At 42.2% G+C, this 17,515-nt stretch overlaps 1 protein-coding gene across 1 annotated transcript in view; it reads left to right on the plus strand.

The window, feature by feature from the left end:
- The window catches only part of RAPGEF5 (Rap guanine nucleotide exchange factor 5), a 262,022-nt gene extending 254,231 nt beyond the window's left edge, over positions 1-7,791 (plus strand). The window contains exon 26 of the mRNA XM_090046785.1: positions 4,021-7,791. Within this exon, the coding sequence (XP_089902911.1) occupies positions 4,021-4,139 (119 nt within the window). The 3' untranslated portion in view covers positions 4,140-7,791. The remainder of the gene's footprint in view (positions 1-4,020) is intronic.
- The last annotated feature ends 9,724 nt before the right edge of the window (positions 7,792-17,515 follow it).

A 17,515-nucleotide genomic window follows, 5' to 3' on the forward strand; every position in this document is an offset into this window, starting at 1 on the left:
GAATGTGTGTTATGTGGCACCACAGACGTGTCTGCAACACCACATGGCCATGTTTGTCTTGATGTAGCCAGTCTGTGTATTAGTTATGATCCAGTTACTTCCCTTTACACAAAGAGGAAGGCAAATAGTTATGTCCATCTCTTACTTTAACTCTGTTAATTCAGACTCTAACTTATTGAACAAAAATATTTATCTGTGAACCTGAATGTTTCTGTTACTTGAAGTTTCCCTGTGGGTTTTTTTGTTTGTTTTTAAATGGAACATTTACAAATTAATGAAAATTTTTAAAATGCTTTTGCAGTTTTGCAAATGGCAATTTGTGTCGCAACATAAATCCAGGTTTAATACCCAAGATTTATCACACAATCTGGTAGTTTGAAGTATGTCATTATTATTTTATTTTACCACAGGCTTGGCCTTTTTGTGAAGCTGGCATTTAAAAAACAGCTTATGCACATATCCCTGTAGGCACTTGAGTTTTTTTGTTAAATTCATTTAGGCATGAAATGAATTCACTGAATATTTATTGAGACTTTATGGATAGCTTCCTTTTCCTATGGGTTTATTTAGCTTTCACAAATGTGAATTTTTCTACTGCATCGTTCCATAAATTGGACTAAGAGCAGCAGGCATCCTACCACCAAAAAGAGTTCAGACTAAGCAAGGGACATTGTTCTTGTTTATAAGCTGTGCTTTACAAATTAAGCAAGCCGGCCAAAATCTTTATGGGTTAGAAGATGACAGTGCTGCCAAGAAATACTGAAATGTTTTTATTTTAATATTTTAATGGTAATAATATTTTCTACACTAAATCTAGAAAACAAATAATAGTCTTTCAGAAATCTGTCATAGCAGCTTGAATACTTATACAGTTATTCAGCCTTTTACAATTTGAGGTGCTAATGACACTCTGAATTCTGAATAATTTTCAGTGTGTTCAGCACACTTGCTGAGAAGGTGGAATCTGTTCCCCAAGAACTGTAAGGTCTCTTGTGTATTACTACACCAATTATCTCTTATTTCTTTTTAAGTACTTCACAAATCAGCCAGGTACTTAGAAAGAGTGTGTGGACAGGTGCTGCACTCCAATGCCTGTAGTAGTGGCATGCTGAACTAGCCATACTCACACTGCCATGTTACTATTTCCATAGCACTAAATTTGAACTAGATATTTTACAAATAGGAGGACAGTATCAGCACCCTGAACAGCTGACAAACTAAGTGAAGAATGTATAGATGAGAGATGTGATCGAAGTAAAGCACTGTCTGTGGAAGAGCAATGAAGTTAGGCTTATTGGGGTTTGTGTGTTTAACAGTAATTTTGTTAACATTTTCTTGAGGGCCTCGACTAGTGTTTGTAGTAGATACCACCTTCATTTGCTATTCAGGCCATCCTTCAGTTTCCTCTGTTGCTTAGTTAAAGCTCTTCTCTCATGACAACTCTCAGGAAATAACAGCACATCTCTCATCTCCATCACCTTAGCAGGAATCAAAAGCATAGCTGAGATCAAAACTGGAGGCCTGACAGAGCAGCTTTGAAGAGTGGTCCTCTTGTCTATTCCATGCTGACACCTTCCACCTGATCTAAAAGAAATGGCTCAGGGTCCATGTGTATTTGTGTTATGATTGTTTAAAGGTTGTGGTCCAGAAGGGTTCCCTCAAGGACCTTATGTGCTGTGACAAGACAGAACAAAGGGGACTTCCACCCGCTTATTTGGAAGCAGACCCAGTTTCAGGGATGAGCCACCAGGCACTTGCCTACACTCCTAGTCTAAGTTAAGTTTTTAAAGGTCATCAAACAAATGAGTGGGAAAAGGGATGGATCTTTACCTTAGCTCTGCCAGAGTCTCCCACAGGTCTAATGCCAGCTCTGCGTAAAGGGACATGTTTGGCATAGTCTTAGCATGAGGTCCTTTGCTGCTATAAATCTAGCCACCCACTTTCCCCTTTGGTATTGGCAGCATGTCAAGGTAGGAGTCATAACATAAGAGGGGCCAAAGCCAGGGACCATTTCAGTCTCATAGGCCCTGGGTTTTTCAGTCCCCTTCTATTCTACTTTGCTTGCAGGATAAGGATCTTCTCTGGGCATCTACACTGACCTTGCACTTGTGGAATTCTGCCAAGATTTGATCTCAGTTTTGCTAATCTCTGGATAAATTAACCATGTAAACTAACAGCAAAATCCTATTTCACTTTCCATATCTAAATGGCACATACACAGCTACATAACTACAGTTTTTGACACCTGTGCACAATCTGGGATTCTGGTTTGCTCTACCCAAGGTGAGGAGGAGTAAGAGGAAATAAGCTCTTCTGTGTTTTGTACCAGTAGCCTATTAGTTAAGGCACTCACCTAGGGAGTGGGAGACCTGGGTTCTAAATCCCCCTCATCCAGAAGGGATTTGAGCCCACTTCCCTGCAAAATGTTAAGCATTGCCCAGTCTCTCCCAGCCCTCCTCTTGCAGGGAGACAGCCAGCCTGACTCCTGGCTGCAGCTGTGTGAAGGCTAATGGAGGAGAGGCTCACTAGGAGTTACAAACCTCAGCAAGAAAAACCAGAGGGACTGGTGTCAGGCACCAGAATGGGAGACTTCTGGGCTAGCTGGAAGGCAAGACTGCTCTGGAGACACTGAAGCCACACAGGACCTCTCTCAGTATTCAAGACGATAAGGGGGCTTTATGTTTACTTCTTTTATTTATTAAAAGACTGTTTATTACTGGAGCTTGTGAAGAGACCTCAGGGTCTCCACCAAAAGTCTTATTGAAGAGGCCCTGAGGCAGCAACCCACTATACTCACCTATTGCAGAAATGGAGATGCTTTTGGGAGTAGGGGCCCAGCCCTGAACCCTGGGTCCATCCCATGTAAGGCAACAATCATCTCACTAATCACCTTGTAGCTTAGGATCATAGGAAGGTTGAGGTAGAAGAGACTTTGTGATACCATCTAGTGATCTAGTCCTGCCCCCTGCTCAAGTGTCTATCCTGCTCTTGAAAATTTCCCAGGAAGGAGATTTTTCAACTTCTCTAAGCACGCTTCTCTAGCCTCCCTGTCTTCACCGCCCAAGATTCAAGTTTCAAGAGGAGGGCTAAGAAAGGACCTGTATCACGTCTAGCCTCTGGCCTAGTGGTTGTGAAGCACTATGCTAGGGAATGGGCTCAATACCCCTTTTTGTTACTGGGGGCCTAGAACCTGGGTATCTCACTTCATGGGCAAGTACCCAAGCCACTAAGGTACTGGACTAAAATAGAGGAGGACTCCCCTTCTCTTTCTCACACCTGCTAGTTATGGTTTTTCTATGACTATAATTTGGGATTACCCACCTTTATGCATGTAACTGGGTTATTTTTTTTGTGCTGTGTGCCTGCCTGGCCAAAGCACAGCTTATTGACAACACACAATTTGCTCAGTGGATGTGTGCACGCTTGGGGATCCAGAGCTGAATTGAAAACTTGTGTGCAAGTGGCAAGAAACTGCGGTAACGTATGTGCCATTTAGGCAGTAAAATGAAATGGTTTTGAGTCCTGGGTGCCTGCTATCAGCCCAGGTTGCCAGGGTCCATTACCCAATCTTTACATTTTTGAACAAGCACCAGCATTCTTTCTCCTATTCTGTCCCTCACACTGGGGAGTAGGTGCCGTAAACATTTGCAAAACCATTGTTCTCATTCATACTTTTCCTTAAAAATTCTCTCACCATTAAAAAAAAAACCCCAGAAAAAACTTGACAGTAGTTAGGCTGCTGGCATGCTTAAACCACTGCTTATCCTGCTAATCAGAAAGTTCATGTTATTTCCTCATCCGCCCTGCTATCAGAACACCATTTTGTATCTGCAGCTTAAATTGCAAGTCCTTTTGGTCACTGAGCTTCTTTTTGTTCTGTATTTGTGCAGCACCTAGCATAATGGGGCCAGATGTATGGAGATAGCCTGTGACCTTGGCTCAGCCTTTATGATAATTCAAAGCAACAAGAAGTCAAAAATGATCTCTGAGGTATTTCCTTTTTTCCTTCTCAAATTGTAGGCAATGAAGTTCCTCCTAAAGAGCATCAAGAGCTGAAGCCATATGTCCATCATCTGCGTGTCATTGACAACCAGCAAACACTGTTTGAGCTTTCTCACAGGATAGAGCCTCGGGCGTGAGCACGCACAACTTCATGTAACCTTGTAACTGCAGCACTTTGAATTAAGTGAATGTTTAAGCCAAACATGTTGCTTCCCGATATAAGAACAGTTTACTGAGTTTTATCAGTAGCTCCCACAATATACACAGGAAAATCAAGCAGAACAAGAAAAGAAGTTGTTTGCAGCATTCCAGGGCAAAGGTAGTGCTGTTTCCATCTATCATCAGATCAGGAAGGTGATGAGCAGCATCCGTTGAGCTCAGCAACTTGATTTCTGTGAAAATATTGTTGGTCCAGTGTAGCTTTCAGTCCAGATTCTGACAGTATTAAGGTGAAAGGAAGCATCACATCACTATAACATTTCAGCAAGCAACTTCATGTGATGAAGGGTTGCAACTTATGATAGAGAATGTACCTCACTAATCGAAAGCTGCCAAAGTATTGACTGTTGCCAAAAAATACTGTGCAATCCACGTAACTTCCCTGGGAGCATCTTATTTGAGACAGCAGCTGACATTTCAGAATGGAATATAAAAACTAACATATATAAAACAATGCACCATTATTAGCTCTCTTGTGTGTCCTGATTTGGAGGTCAAAAGCAAACAGCAGCCCATAATGTTACTTCCTCTTAAGAATTTACTTCAAGGATATAGTAAAGAAAAAATCTAACCTTGATGCAGTGTATGGAAACCAATGTGTCATTTCCTCTTTTGAGGGATTAATAGCACTTGACCTCAACTCAACGTTTTAGCAGGTGTCCTATATCTAAAATATGTAGGTTAGGGAGAAAAATCTCTATTTGCTCCCCTTCTAATTATCCTAGAACTGTTACTTTTTTCTGCAATTAATGTGCAGTAGGTTATTACAACAGAGCTCAGTGCTTTACTGCTTGAACTGTTGTCTCCTGTATATCTACTGGGAGATATCTAGTAAGTCCATCTACTTCCTAGAAAAACACAGTAAAACAGAAAATAGCCTATTTTAACACGTAAAAATCTGACTTACCAAGCAGATGCTTTTAGCTTTGAAAGAACAAAGGGCCGTACTTCATGTATTACACACACAGTGTGTATTCCCAATACACAGAAAAAATTAAAGGGAAAGCGTCTTCCTATTTTATATTTCATCCAAACCCAGTTTTCATTTAGATAAATCAAATAACTATTTGTTATCTTAGTACATGCTTTAAAATCACGTTCATATTTATTCTTATCTGAGTTGCCTCCTCTTAGAATCATAGAAGAGTAGGGCTGCAAAGGAACTCTATAGATCATCTAGTCCAGCCCCCTGCCTTAGTAAACCATCCTATACAAACACAACACAAGGCATAACACCCTAACCTGCCATAGGTAAATCAGGGGACCACAGGGGTCAATGTCCTGCTGCTATGATGATAATGCTGTTTTTCAGTACTAAGAAGTTGCCCTCAAATAAGCTGAAATAAGCTATAGACAGTGCAATATTCTTCACTATATAAATAAAATCTGTTTGTAGAGCCTTACTTCAAAAAGTCCCTTTACAGTGGCAGTGAGCGTACACTGCTTGGCTGTCTATCTATATTGTCTGTTTTTCACATCAGAAAGTCTTTCAGGAAAATGATCCTTTGAAAGTTGCATGTTCTTCATCATCTTTTGATCTGTGGTTTAAAGGGGACAGAAAAAGCAGATTTAACAAGTAATTTGAAGGGGAGGTCATTGGATGCATTCAGTTTGCCTCCATATGTGAAATATTGTACAGTTACTGTATAAAAGAAACAGATGTTTCACAATGTATTTGCTTGTACTTTGGTATTATCAAATACTATATGAATTTTTTTTAAATAGTTCTTTTTACCCAGTAAAAAAATAAATAAACTCTTGCTGGCCATGGAGTAAAAATTTCCTATGTTCTTCTGTAGATGTGATTGCACATACTGTAAATATTTCTTCTGTGCAAACAGACCAAAACTGTTCAAGTCAGGACACTAAATTTAGTGGACTCATTTTTGTAGTGTAAAACATAAACCCCATATGATGTTAATTTCTTGGGGTTTTTTAAATTTTTCCTTTCTCAGATTTTCACTAAATCCCCACCCAAGATTCATTAACCAAGACATTAGCTGATTCTTTAGCCCCCTCTTGTGAAATCTTTTCATCATGGCACTGCTTTCACAAATCAGTATGTAGATCAGATTGTGAGCCCTTGTTCACAGGACGTAGTGCCCTCTGTGACTAATGAAAGAGAATTGAGCCTGAGTCTCAATTCTTTTCAGCTTCTCATCTGCTAATTTATAATAACCTTAATAGCTTATGCTCCTTTCCTGCTGGTGCAACTACAGCAGTACAAAAACAAGCTCCTGCTTTTCACACCTGGCTTAATGTTTGCAGGTGAAAAAATCTGTCATCTAAGCACCAAGTTCCAAACATTGTAATGTTAGGTATAATTGTCTGAAATGCTGAAAAGTGCAATGAGACGATGCAAATTGGTTTTTATGATGGCCTTTATTATCTAAATCTATCTTCAGTTCTGAAGGGCAAGGTTTGCTTCTGTGCTTAGAATATTATTCATGGAACTATAATACTAATAAAAGGGAAACTGCTCTGAATCTGCAACGAACTATCCAGAAAATAAAGGTTTGTTAGAATCCTTGTTCTGTGGCTAAAATGTTGTGGACTTGACCTGAGACTGCCATGCACATGAAGGCAAGATGATTAGGAGGAGGTCTAAAAAGCAGCAGGATGAAAGAAAAGGGAGGTGGTGTGTAGCTTTTCCCACATCCCTAGATATGGGCAGAGCACACTTTTTAATAACTACACCCTCCCCACAAAACAGTAGTGCTGTTATGAAATTCCTAAAAAATACTGTAAATCTCCAAGCTCAGACTAATACAACTACACAGACAAAGTTAAACTATGTGCGTGTGTTTCGTATATGTTGGGAGAAGATATGAGACAAAACAGGGAACACGTGGGGTCATTCTCCAGCTCTTTGAAGTGGGCTTTTGCTTCATAGAATTTAGATGCTTCTGTAACATGTCCTTAGGCTTTCAGCCCAATTTCACATAGTAATTGATTGTGTCTAGATACCAGTGGAAAAAAAGAAATGAAAGATCTCTTGCCAAAAACAAACTAAAAATGTCCTGCTGTAAAATTGCAAAGAAAGATGTAAATACTAAACATTTTAGCAGAGTAATATTTATTTGCATAGCCTATTTATTGTATTCTTATTATACTGTTAAGAAATACTGGGATGAAGTCAGTGAACTGAGGTAAGACCACCTGCTTGTTATAGTCTCTTTAACAGGTGTGCCATAATGCTGTCAGCTTGCATTTAAAATAATAAAATAGAAAACCCCAAATCAAGGTATTTACCTAACTTCTCAGGGACTACAGCTAGTAGTTATCCACCGTTATAAGAACTGGTATGTATGAAATAGTTTGATTTACCAGAATCACTGTTGCCAACATTTTCCTTTTCATGTTTCATGCTTGTCTGCCTTTGTACATATTACTGTGCTGTGTATTTATAAGAGCTAGTAAGCAATAATTTATATGTCAAAATGGCCAAGCAATATAAGGTTAAAACTTGTAGAAGCAACTATTACAGTTATCTTGCATTTTCAAGTGTTTTTTAATATTGCTTTTCAAAATACAAAACTACATTAATTAAATCTGGGCTCTGCGCCTTCATGCTTACCACATGTGGTTATTATTCTTAAATGGAATACTTCATGCTCGAACTTCCAGTCATTAAATTGTGCTGAACACACACAGCATTTATGAGATGAACTGCAGTCTATTTGATTTGCTTCTCAGAAGCTATTTAGATTGAAATCCATTCACTCTTATCTGGTCAGCCTGACTTTCTAGATCGCAAGGTCCTAGGATGTAGTCCAAACAGAGTTTAGGAGCAGCAATAATGAAAAGATAGGGCTCAGCTGTGACTTTTCATTATAGCACAGCTGCAGATGTATTCTGGCATGATCCTGAAATCTCTAAGGAAAAAATCTCCCTAGCCCGAGGATGACTTACTCCACAGGGAAGGTTTGCTGTGGATACTCTGTTTCACAGGCTGTAGCAAAAAGCTCTCATTGTCCACACTGCTGACTCTGCATCCTCCCCATTCCTAGGTACTTTGATGAGTATTGTACTTCATACAGCAGGTGGCTGGAGCATCCCTGCAATCTGTTAGGGTATGCTGCTGCCTAAGGCCTTGAGAGTTGTCATGCCCTCTTGTCCTCTGCTTTTATATGCTGTGGAAGCACCCAAGTATAATCTGACTTCTGACAACATGAATAATACATTTTTAGCATTTGAGTAGTATTTTACCTATGCAAAGTGCTTTATAAACAACAAAAGTATTTTCTTGCATACTACATGCCCTTGAATAAGACATGCACCTTGTTTTAAAATGGTGGAATGAAGAGAAAAGATTTTTTCTTGAAAATACCAGTAGTTACAGTAGTTTCTCGGGGGGGGCGGGGGAGAGAGAGAGAGAGAGAGAGAGAGTCAAAGACCTGCATCTACTCTATTAACTCTGTTTTTTGGAACTAACTGGCACCTGCCAGACACAGCAAATGCTGTTCGATGCCCACCTGGCTCCAGAAGAGAAGAGGGGCTGCCAGGTAATTCAGCGCAGCACATGCGGAGTCAGCTGAGGGCCCACCCAAGTTTAAGGCCCCAGGCAGTTCAGTTCCAGTAGGATTGGTCTTCAGCTGACTCACTCAGCTTGATGGACAGTTTAGCTTCCACAGGATCAAGCCCTCTGCTCCCCACATTTCCTCATTTAGGATACCCCCCCATTCCCAGCAGTTAATTAGGGGAGGGGGTGCATGTTATAAACAAGTAAATATGGTAACCCCCACAGTATGCCTGATAGTTTGTTTAGGCAGAGATTTGTAGTGGTTTAATTATGGAGGTTTAGGCCTGGTCTTCACAGCCTTTGTATTTAAGTTGTGTGGGTGATTAATTACTGAACAGTTTAGATCAATACAACCCCTGATATTGATGCAGTTATATTGATACGGTTGCCATATGCTGCTGTAGTTTATTTCCCTCAACTTATGGGAATAAACTGTACTTGTATAAGTGTGTTCATATGGGTGTGACTCACGGCTGTATAAAAAAACCTACAGAAAAGCCCTTAAAGCAGGGCAAAATGTTGTGCAGACACTCTTCTTTTTCACTTTAAGAGCAGGTTATTTCAGTTTACCTTAAATTTTCTAATTGTTCTAAAGTAAACTGCAGTGAAGCTGGTTTGACTTGAAATAAAAATATACACGCACCATATGCACCAAGTTAAACTACTTCAAAATAAATCATTAAATTAAACTAGCATAACTCAGTGTGTAGACCAGTGCTCCATTTTGTGATAGAGAAAATGAGGCAGAGATGAAGTGACTTGTTGTAAGCAGCTACAGGCAAAGTTGGGATTAGATCCTTGCTCCTGGCTTGATGCTCTAGTCAAATCAGAGAGGCAATATTTAATTTCATTTTTTGTTAGTTTAATAATTCTAGGAGTTGTGCAGTATTTCCAGAACCACTTATCATGCTGTGATTAGAGCTTTTCAGTCATTCTTCTTCCTTGCAAAGCCATCAGGCCCACTACCTAGAAATAACACTTGCCTCTGCTTTCCTTACAAGGTAGCTAAGGTACGGTTACCATATTTCCAGTTCCAGAAAGAGGACACTTGCTGTGCAGAGAGGAGGGGGTATATGATTGTGGGGGGCAGTGATATGCCGATGCCCTGCCCCTGCCCATCCCATTGCCCCTCACTCCCAAGCTACAACCTCTCCCAGCCTTGCTGCTGCCCCTCACTCCTGACCCACAGACTTCCGGCTCTACCAGTGCTCCTTACTCCCAACCTGTGGTACCCTGCCCCCCTGGGCCATGCTGGTGCTCCCTACTCCCAACCCACAGCTCCCTGGCATTCCAGTGCCCCATACTCCTGCCCCACAGTCCCCTACCCACCCAGTGCCTCTCACTCCTAAAACACAGCCCCTGCCCTGCAGCATCTCCCAGCTGCCCCACCCTGTGAACAAGGGCACTTGCTCCAGTGCTGTCAGCCTGGCCAGGCAGCTCCCTGCTGCCTCTAAAGGCACTCCATTCAGATCCATACCCTCCACACACCCCTCCCCCCCCAGCCACCCCCCAGTTGAACAGTCCCCAAGTACCTTTCAGACTTACCTGCATGCAGCTGCCAGGGCTTCTCCCACCCCGCTGCTTGGCGGCATGCTAGCCACGTGCATGTGCACCATGCCTCCAATCACTCTCCTCCCAGCCCCAAGCAGCTCCTTGCTAGGGCAGTCTGGGAAAAACTTCAAAGCTGAGCTAACCAAAATCCCAGACATTTGATTGTATTTAAAAAAAAACACATGGGCAGAGATGGGGGGACCCAAAAAGAGGACATGCCCAGAAAAACCCGGACGTATGATAACCCTAGCTAAGGAAAATGGACTTGCAGGAACTGTGCTAGCTAAAAAAGGAATGATTCCTAGCAGAGAAAAGTGATAAAGTTGGTTGTGCTTTTCACTAGCAATAGACCTCTTCTCTGTAGGACATCTCCTATAGCAGCTACCATTTTATAGACTGGATATTAACTAGTCTCCTGCAAGTCTGTAATTGGCACTTGTTTAATTATGAACTTTGCTATTTTCTGGTGTGTAAGTTTTAATGCTACTTAAGAAATAGGTGTGATATTAAGAGTATCCAGACATTTCTGTGATGGGCATCTCAGAAATGTGTTTGTTGATATTGAATGTTATAGGATTAATAAAGCTACTTTAATGTGTTTACCATAAATCCTGAAGAATGGACGGGATACTTAGACCAAAGAGAATATGGTATCAGTTTTCAAGGCAAGATCAAACTCTTCTGCCTGGAAAGGAATCAGTAGATTTCTCAGCAGCACTCTTCCACTTTTACCAGACAGCATAAAAGTATAGAAATCTATACAAGATGGTGGAGGATATGGGCAGGCCTGGCAGGAAATGCACCGTCTCCTCTATAGCGTTGCAGAAATTAAGGTAAAGTAGCACCTGTTCATTCTCATATAGCTCTCCACAGCAAGGTGGCTTTCAGGACATTTTCTGGAAGCAGCTGCAACTTGGATCCTCCTGTATTAGAGCCACGCTGCCATAGGGGACGGGGCAGAGGTATGGAGGCACAGTCTTTGTGCAGGCGATCCCAGAGCCCTGTGCCTATTTCTGGGAATTGTTAGGGGTCGACTCCAGGGAGATGAACTTCATAGGCATGAATGAAAAGGGAGGCATCATCGTGAAAGCTCTCTAGGGGGTTCTTCATTTTCTTGGGTGATGCTGACCCTTTCAGAACCCAAAAGGGACGCCTCATGCCCCCGCCCCAGCATCCTTCAAGGAAAGAGCCAAGACCCGTCTGATCCGCCCCTCTTCTGGCAAGTAGGACTCCGAGAAAATACAGCTCATGGACAGAAAGGATGAGTACAGCTCATAGCATCTAAGATTTAGAGGCTCCTATAGAAAGGGGAGTTTTCCTGGAGAGGTTGCTACTAGGAAGACTTGCAGAGGAGTGTGGTAAATGGAAGTGCTTCTGTCTGATCTGTTTGCATCTCTTAGCTTTTTCTGCAGCCTGAGTAACTGCCCTCTTCAGAGAATGGTATTGTGCCTCTTTGAAAATAGCTAAGCTTCTTGTCCCCAAAAGGGGTAGCTTCATAAATTGGGTCTGGTCTCACTTCCCATTGCTCCCCACAGCGGGCTTTCCTGCAAACCAGGGCTGATCCCACAGATATTGAGCCTCCAGCAAAGCCTAAATAGGCCTGAGGCAGAGAGGCTCAGCAAATGGCTCCTGAGACACAAGTGGCTTGTCGACTTACCACCTGCAGTTCTTGGCAGAGACTTGGTGTGACACGATTGGGGCCCGAGGGCTGCTGTAATGCCCCCTGTTGGCCACCCTGATCCTGCCAGGCCTTTGCTCCTGCCTCCTGGGGTTTTGCCCTGCTTCGGCACCCGCCTTGTTGAAAGTAATGAGGGAGAGGCTGGTGAGCTGAGGTGCTCTGTCTGTATGTCTGTCTCTCTCTCTAGTCATTCCCTTGGGCCCTACATGCCGTAAGAGCTAAATCCATGGCCTCTTTCCAGTCATACAGCCATACCCATGCCTTGCAGGTGTTATTCAGTCCACAGTCTGATTCTTTTATAGAGGCCTTAGCCACTTCAACTCTTGTTCCCCTCATTTCCCACAGTCCTCTTCCAGATGCCATCTGCTAAAGCTCCCTGACCCCTGACCCCTGACCTATGGCCTCCTTTGGCACAGGCCCTGGGTGCACAGATGTAATTTTCCTCCCCCACCTTGTGTCTGAGTAACAGGGTTCAGGCCCCCTGCTATGCTTGGCCTGTCTATTTTGTTTTCTTTTTTACTGCATTATCTAAAGTACTGGTTCTCAACCTGTGGGTCATAAGAATATAGGAAAGGGTTGTGAACCAACTTTAAAAATGGATCAACAAACTTCAAAAATGGATTGTCCTTTAAAGGAGAAAAGGGTGGGAAATTGTGGCTTTTCCATGCAGGCTGGAAGAGTCCCAGCCTGCAAGGGGCTGCTTGGGACCCCCTATTCCTCCCACACACTCACCCCAAACCACACACTGGGGGGCTGGAGGGGGCAGCAAGTCAGGACTGTCCATTGATGTTTACAAATGGGTCCTGGTACAAAAAAGGTTGAGAGCCACTGGTGTATCTCTAAGGCCCCATTATTAGTGCCACCGGTGAATATTTGCCATGGATTTGTACCAGACTTGCTATAAATTTTCTTCTGAACTGAAGTGTTTGCCATAATTCATGTGTGGACGTATGTGTTGGGTTTTGCTGGCTGCTCATGTGGCTACTGAGCCAATCAGGACTGAATGTCATGGGCTTCAGGTGTGAGACTGTACTGATGATGGCAATAAAGCAAAGCAACCCTCCTCTTGTCCCTCCAAAAAAGCCCCATGCATGCCCCCGAATGCCTTGGCTTAGTCCTCATAGCCCTTGCAGAAATCAAGGTAAACCTGGGCTAGTCTTTAAGCTTCATCTGAAATATTGTACTTTTCTAGCAGGAGATTAGAAATACCACCTCCACGAGTGAGAGGGGCTGAATAGAATGATTTGAGAAAGACCAACACAGCTACAACCTACACCCCTATAATCTAAGGACATCCATGTTACAGGGGTGTAGGTTGTAGCTGTGGTGGTCTAAGGACATCCATGTTACAAGGGTGTAGGTTGTAGTGGAGCTAAATAGCAGTGCAGAGACTTATAGTAACTGACTGCTCAGTGATATGTAGGGGACTCAAAGGAGGGGCAAAGAGAGGGGATGTTTGATTTGGTATAAGTCACAGCACAGCATATGCAACTACTATATATAAGCTTTACAATGCTTCCTCTACTGGACAGGTGTTTATTCTTGTCTGACACATTTTACATCTTGTAGAGTGTTATGTATATTTAAGCCTTGTCTGCATCCAGCCATCTCTTCAAATCCCTTCCCCCCAAAATACAGCTTCTTTCCTATCAGTAGTTGTTGGGGAGTATCACTGTAGCGCTCCTGCTGATTTTCTGTTTTAAGAAAAAGGTAGCCACAACTTCAGATCTCGCTAAACTAAATGTAGACTAGATCAGGAAAACAGCCTGCAGCTCTACTGAAGTGAGGAATTTTCTCCTGAGGGAAAGTGCTGGGAGGGAGCATTACTCAGAACAAAGAACTGATGCTAAAGGAATTCACCCATTTAAAGTAAGTGGTGAACTGAGTCTTGAGATTACTGACAATACACTGTAGGGGAGAGCCATCCTTCACTGGAGGGGAATTTAGTGGCAAATAGAATAGATGTTTTTATCTTTATGATTCACTGACTCGGGAATGAACGAGGGCCACAAGGGAATCCAACCCAAAGCTTGGTTTGAAGCTCTGCTTTGGGTAAATTTATATCCACTTCTCACAGGTGCCTGAGGGATCTATCTCACTTGTCACACATTGACAACAATTGTATAGCTTGTTATGCCAATAAAGTAGTAAAGAATCCAACTGAAATTGATTCTAGTGCTGGCTTGTCTCCAGCAAAGTGTGTCAATTGGTTCAGGATTAAACTGTGTTATGGGAAAACTTTCACTGAGGACTGTAATAACTTTTAAATCCTCCAAACACTGTCATTTGCAGTGTAAGGATTGGAACCAATATCTGCAGAGGTGTAACAGAAAAAACAATATTTTTTTTTAACAAAAGTAACTTGCTATCTCAGTTGACTTCTATGGTTCAAAGGATTCTTTTCTGACATAATTTGTTCGTTAGCCATCTCCTCCCCTAGTGATAGGTAAGCGGGTTGAAAAATCCCTCAGAAAAATCAAACCACCTATGCTGCTTCAGTGCAAGGAAATTTACTTTACATTATAACTCCTTGTGCTTGCTGCAGTGGATCTGGCCTATTGAAAAGACACTAACCATGTGCGGCAGGTAGATTTGAAAAATCTGTGTATGCAAATGTTAGCAATGGCTCAGTTCCATAGCATAGATAAGGCTAAAGGCCAGAGTTAGCTCAGTTCCATAGCATAGACAAGGTTAGAAGCAAAATATGCTTCCTTCAAGGCTATAAACAGACATTGCATGTCTTCTGCCCCTAGGTCCTACAGATGTTCTCACACACCTTGACCCACTTCAAGTACCTGTGAAGGATGCTGGATAAGATGTGCTCACACTATGCTGTGTGCAGCTGTAAACTAACTGTAGCTAATTTAACTTAATTGAGATTCATTCCAGAGACAGACCTGTCTGTCTGTGCTTTCCCTGGCTACCTATTGGAAGAAGAGCAGCAATACAGCTTGAAAGGACTGGGTGAGTAAACAGCTGTTTTGACTGGAGTCAAACCCTGGGACAATTAGTCCCAGGTCAAATAAGATGCCTGTTTACTGTATATTGAACTGTCAGAAGAGGATGCTTGTCATTTCAATATGCTGGTAACAGTGCCAAGCATTCAGTGGAATTCTAAAAGCTAACAGCTGTATTCTTTTCATTTAAGTCTGATCTCCAACCCCGGAAATAAAGACTTTTGCTATCCCTTTGCACCACAGCCTCACCTGGCATCTTGACTGTGTACAAAAATGGGCACAGAATTGATGCTGACTGGTAATATTCAGCTTGTCATAGTGGGAGCCTAGGAATAGTTTGCATGCCTAATCATTTAGGTAGTAAGTACTTATTGACAATGGAACAGAAGAATGGGAACAAGCACAAATGCCCTGTGTTGCAAACTTTATGATAACAGTACTTTTGGGAGCCCTGTCATGTCTGCTGCATCCAGCTACGCTTCACTCAGTAATTACAGTTCTCTTCTCTTGGGGGTGATGCTTTGCCTGGGTAAGGCAGACTGTTTGCTTCCCTCTCTGCATCCCTTGACTGTAGGAGGCTAATATTGGAACTCCCAAGGGAAGCAGCAGTGGGAGCAGCTGGTAGGGAGGAAAAGGCAAGGAAGAAATGACAGTGGCTGAGAGCAATCAGAAAAAGAATAGCGATGAGGTGCGATGAGGCAGGGGCAGAGAGTGGGAGCTTGGTGGGGCAAGGCAAAAATAATCACAAAACTTCCAGTGCATTGGAGCAGACTCAGTTAACTGCTGTACTCCCGAAGCCTCCTGCATCTTGTGTATCAGCATCTCCACACTTAAAAATGGCAGCAGGCACACTTGAATTAAAGCTCGTTCAATTGCTCCCACCACCATTTTTAAGCACAGGGACGCTGATACAGGAGATGCAGCAGTGCTTTAATTGGAGTGGCTCTTGGAGCTGCTCTAAGTGCCACCACCCAGCCCCAGAACATGTGTAAAAGTGCTATGAGAGATGAAGTTGGATGCTGCATTTTGTTAAAAGAAGAACAAGACTTCTGCAGGGACAGAGACTTCTGCATGAGCATCCCTTAGGGGAGCAGATTGTCAGCTGAGTTAAGTCAGGTTCATATTAGTTGAATCGGTGCAAACCCTGCTAAGGTTCCCTCAGTTAAAAGTTGTTCTTTGGAGCTAGCACCAGCTCTTCCAGTAATTAACCTGCTCTTTCCTACAAACCGGCCTTCCCTTGGGGTTGCTAAAACCCAGACTTCAGTGACATCTAGTGGTTAAACTACACACCAGGTTTATTGATAGTTTATTCCATCAGAACCAGGCCTGTATGACCGCATGGATCTGAACGAAAAATGCAGCAGTGAGAGGAGGCTGTTCTGTATTTGGTGTGGTTTAGTGACCTCTGTTTATTTACTCAGATTTCCATGTAAGTGAACTGATGGGACTATCTGTTTAGCTTTTATGTACCTTTCCCAGTGGATCTAGTTTTCTGATTTATGATGAAAGTGTGCATTCACAGTTAGCATGCTACTTAATGGAGACAGACTGTCATGTTTTGACATGTCACTTGCTATATAGAGTCAGCATCTCAGCCAAGTTTTGCTGTCATATAGTGATTTGTTCTGGGACAGCTACTTCAATCATGCAACAAAGTTGTCAAATTCCTATGGACAAAATAACCAAAATCCCTTGCTGGCTGAGTTAATGACATAATTAAACACTACATCCATTCAGCATCAAAATAACTGTCTTGTGTACAGTAAGAAAGGACTTTCTCAGAAAAACATTGCAATACTCCTGTTGACAATATTTGTATATAGCTGATCCCTGTCACCAAATCACCTGAACATATTTTCTCTTTGGAAATGAGAGAATCCTGGTGTGATGTGAATTGTTCTATCTATTGGACACTAGTTCTGTGCAACATACCTGGATACTGATAAGGGATTTTAAATTGAGGTGCAATGAAATGGATCACTCCTTGTCTTTATAATTCAAAATGTTATACCTTCCAGTATAAAGGTGTAGAGGGTGCCATGGGATACCTTCAAGGGTAGCACGCAATGTTACCACTGTATGATGTGCAGACATGATTCACAAGATAAATCTAGAGTTTTCAAATAGGAATTCATAGTGTTAAAAACCTTCTGACCTGCTGTGATCTTTCTGAATTATTTGCAACAGAAGAATTATGCTATTTTCCTGTATTCAAAAAAGAGAGCTAAGAGCTGGCATTTTCTAAGCGGTGCCTTGGGCCCACTGAGGGGTGCCTTTTGTTCAAAAAGGTTGAGAACAACTGGTTTAATTGTTCAAATATATAGAATCCAAGATCAAGGTCAGTTTGCTATTTCCCAACAGTTTCTTAAACAAATACTTCATACAGATTCATCAAAATGCACCATAATGCTAGGGCAGAATTTAGGAGCAAACCTGCAGTATGGGCTACTTTTAAATGGGCTACTTTTATAAAGCACTGAACACATTCAAGCCCTTCTGAACTGGATGGGAGAGATATTGAGTGCCCTTTTAAATGGAGCCATTAAGCTTTTGAGGTTCTCACCTGGAGGAGACTACAACCAGCTG

Source organism: Crocodylus siamensis, chromosome 5 (genome assembly GCF_052110815.1).
Source record: "Crocodylus siamensis isolate JL-2025a chromosome 5, ASM5211081v1, whole genome shotgun sequence".
NCBI lineage: Eukaryota > Metazoa > Chordata > Crocodylia > Crocodylidae > Crocodylus > Crocodylus siamensis.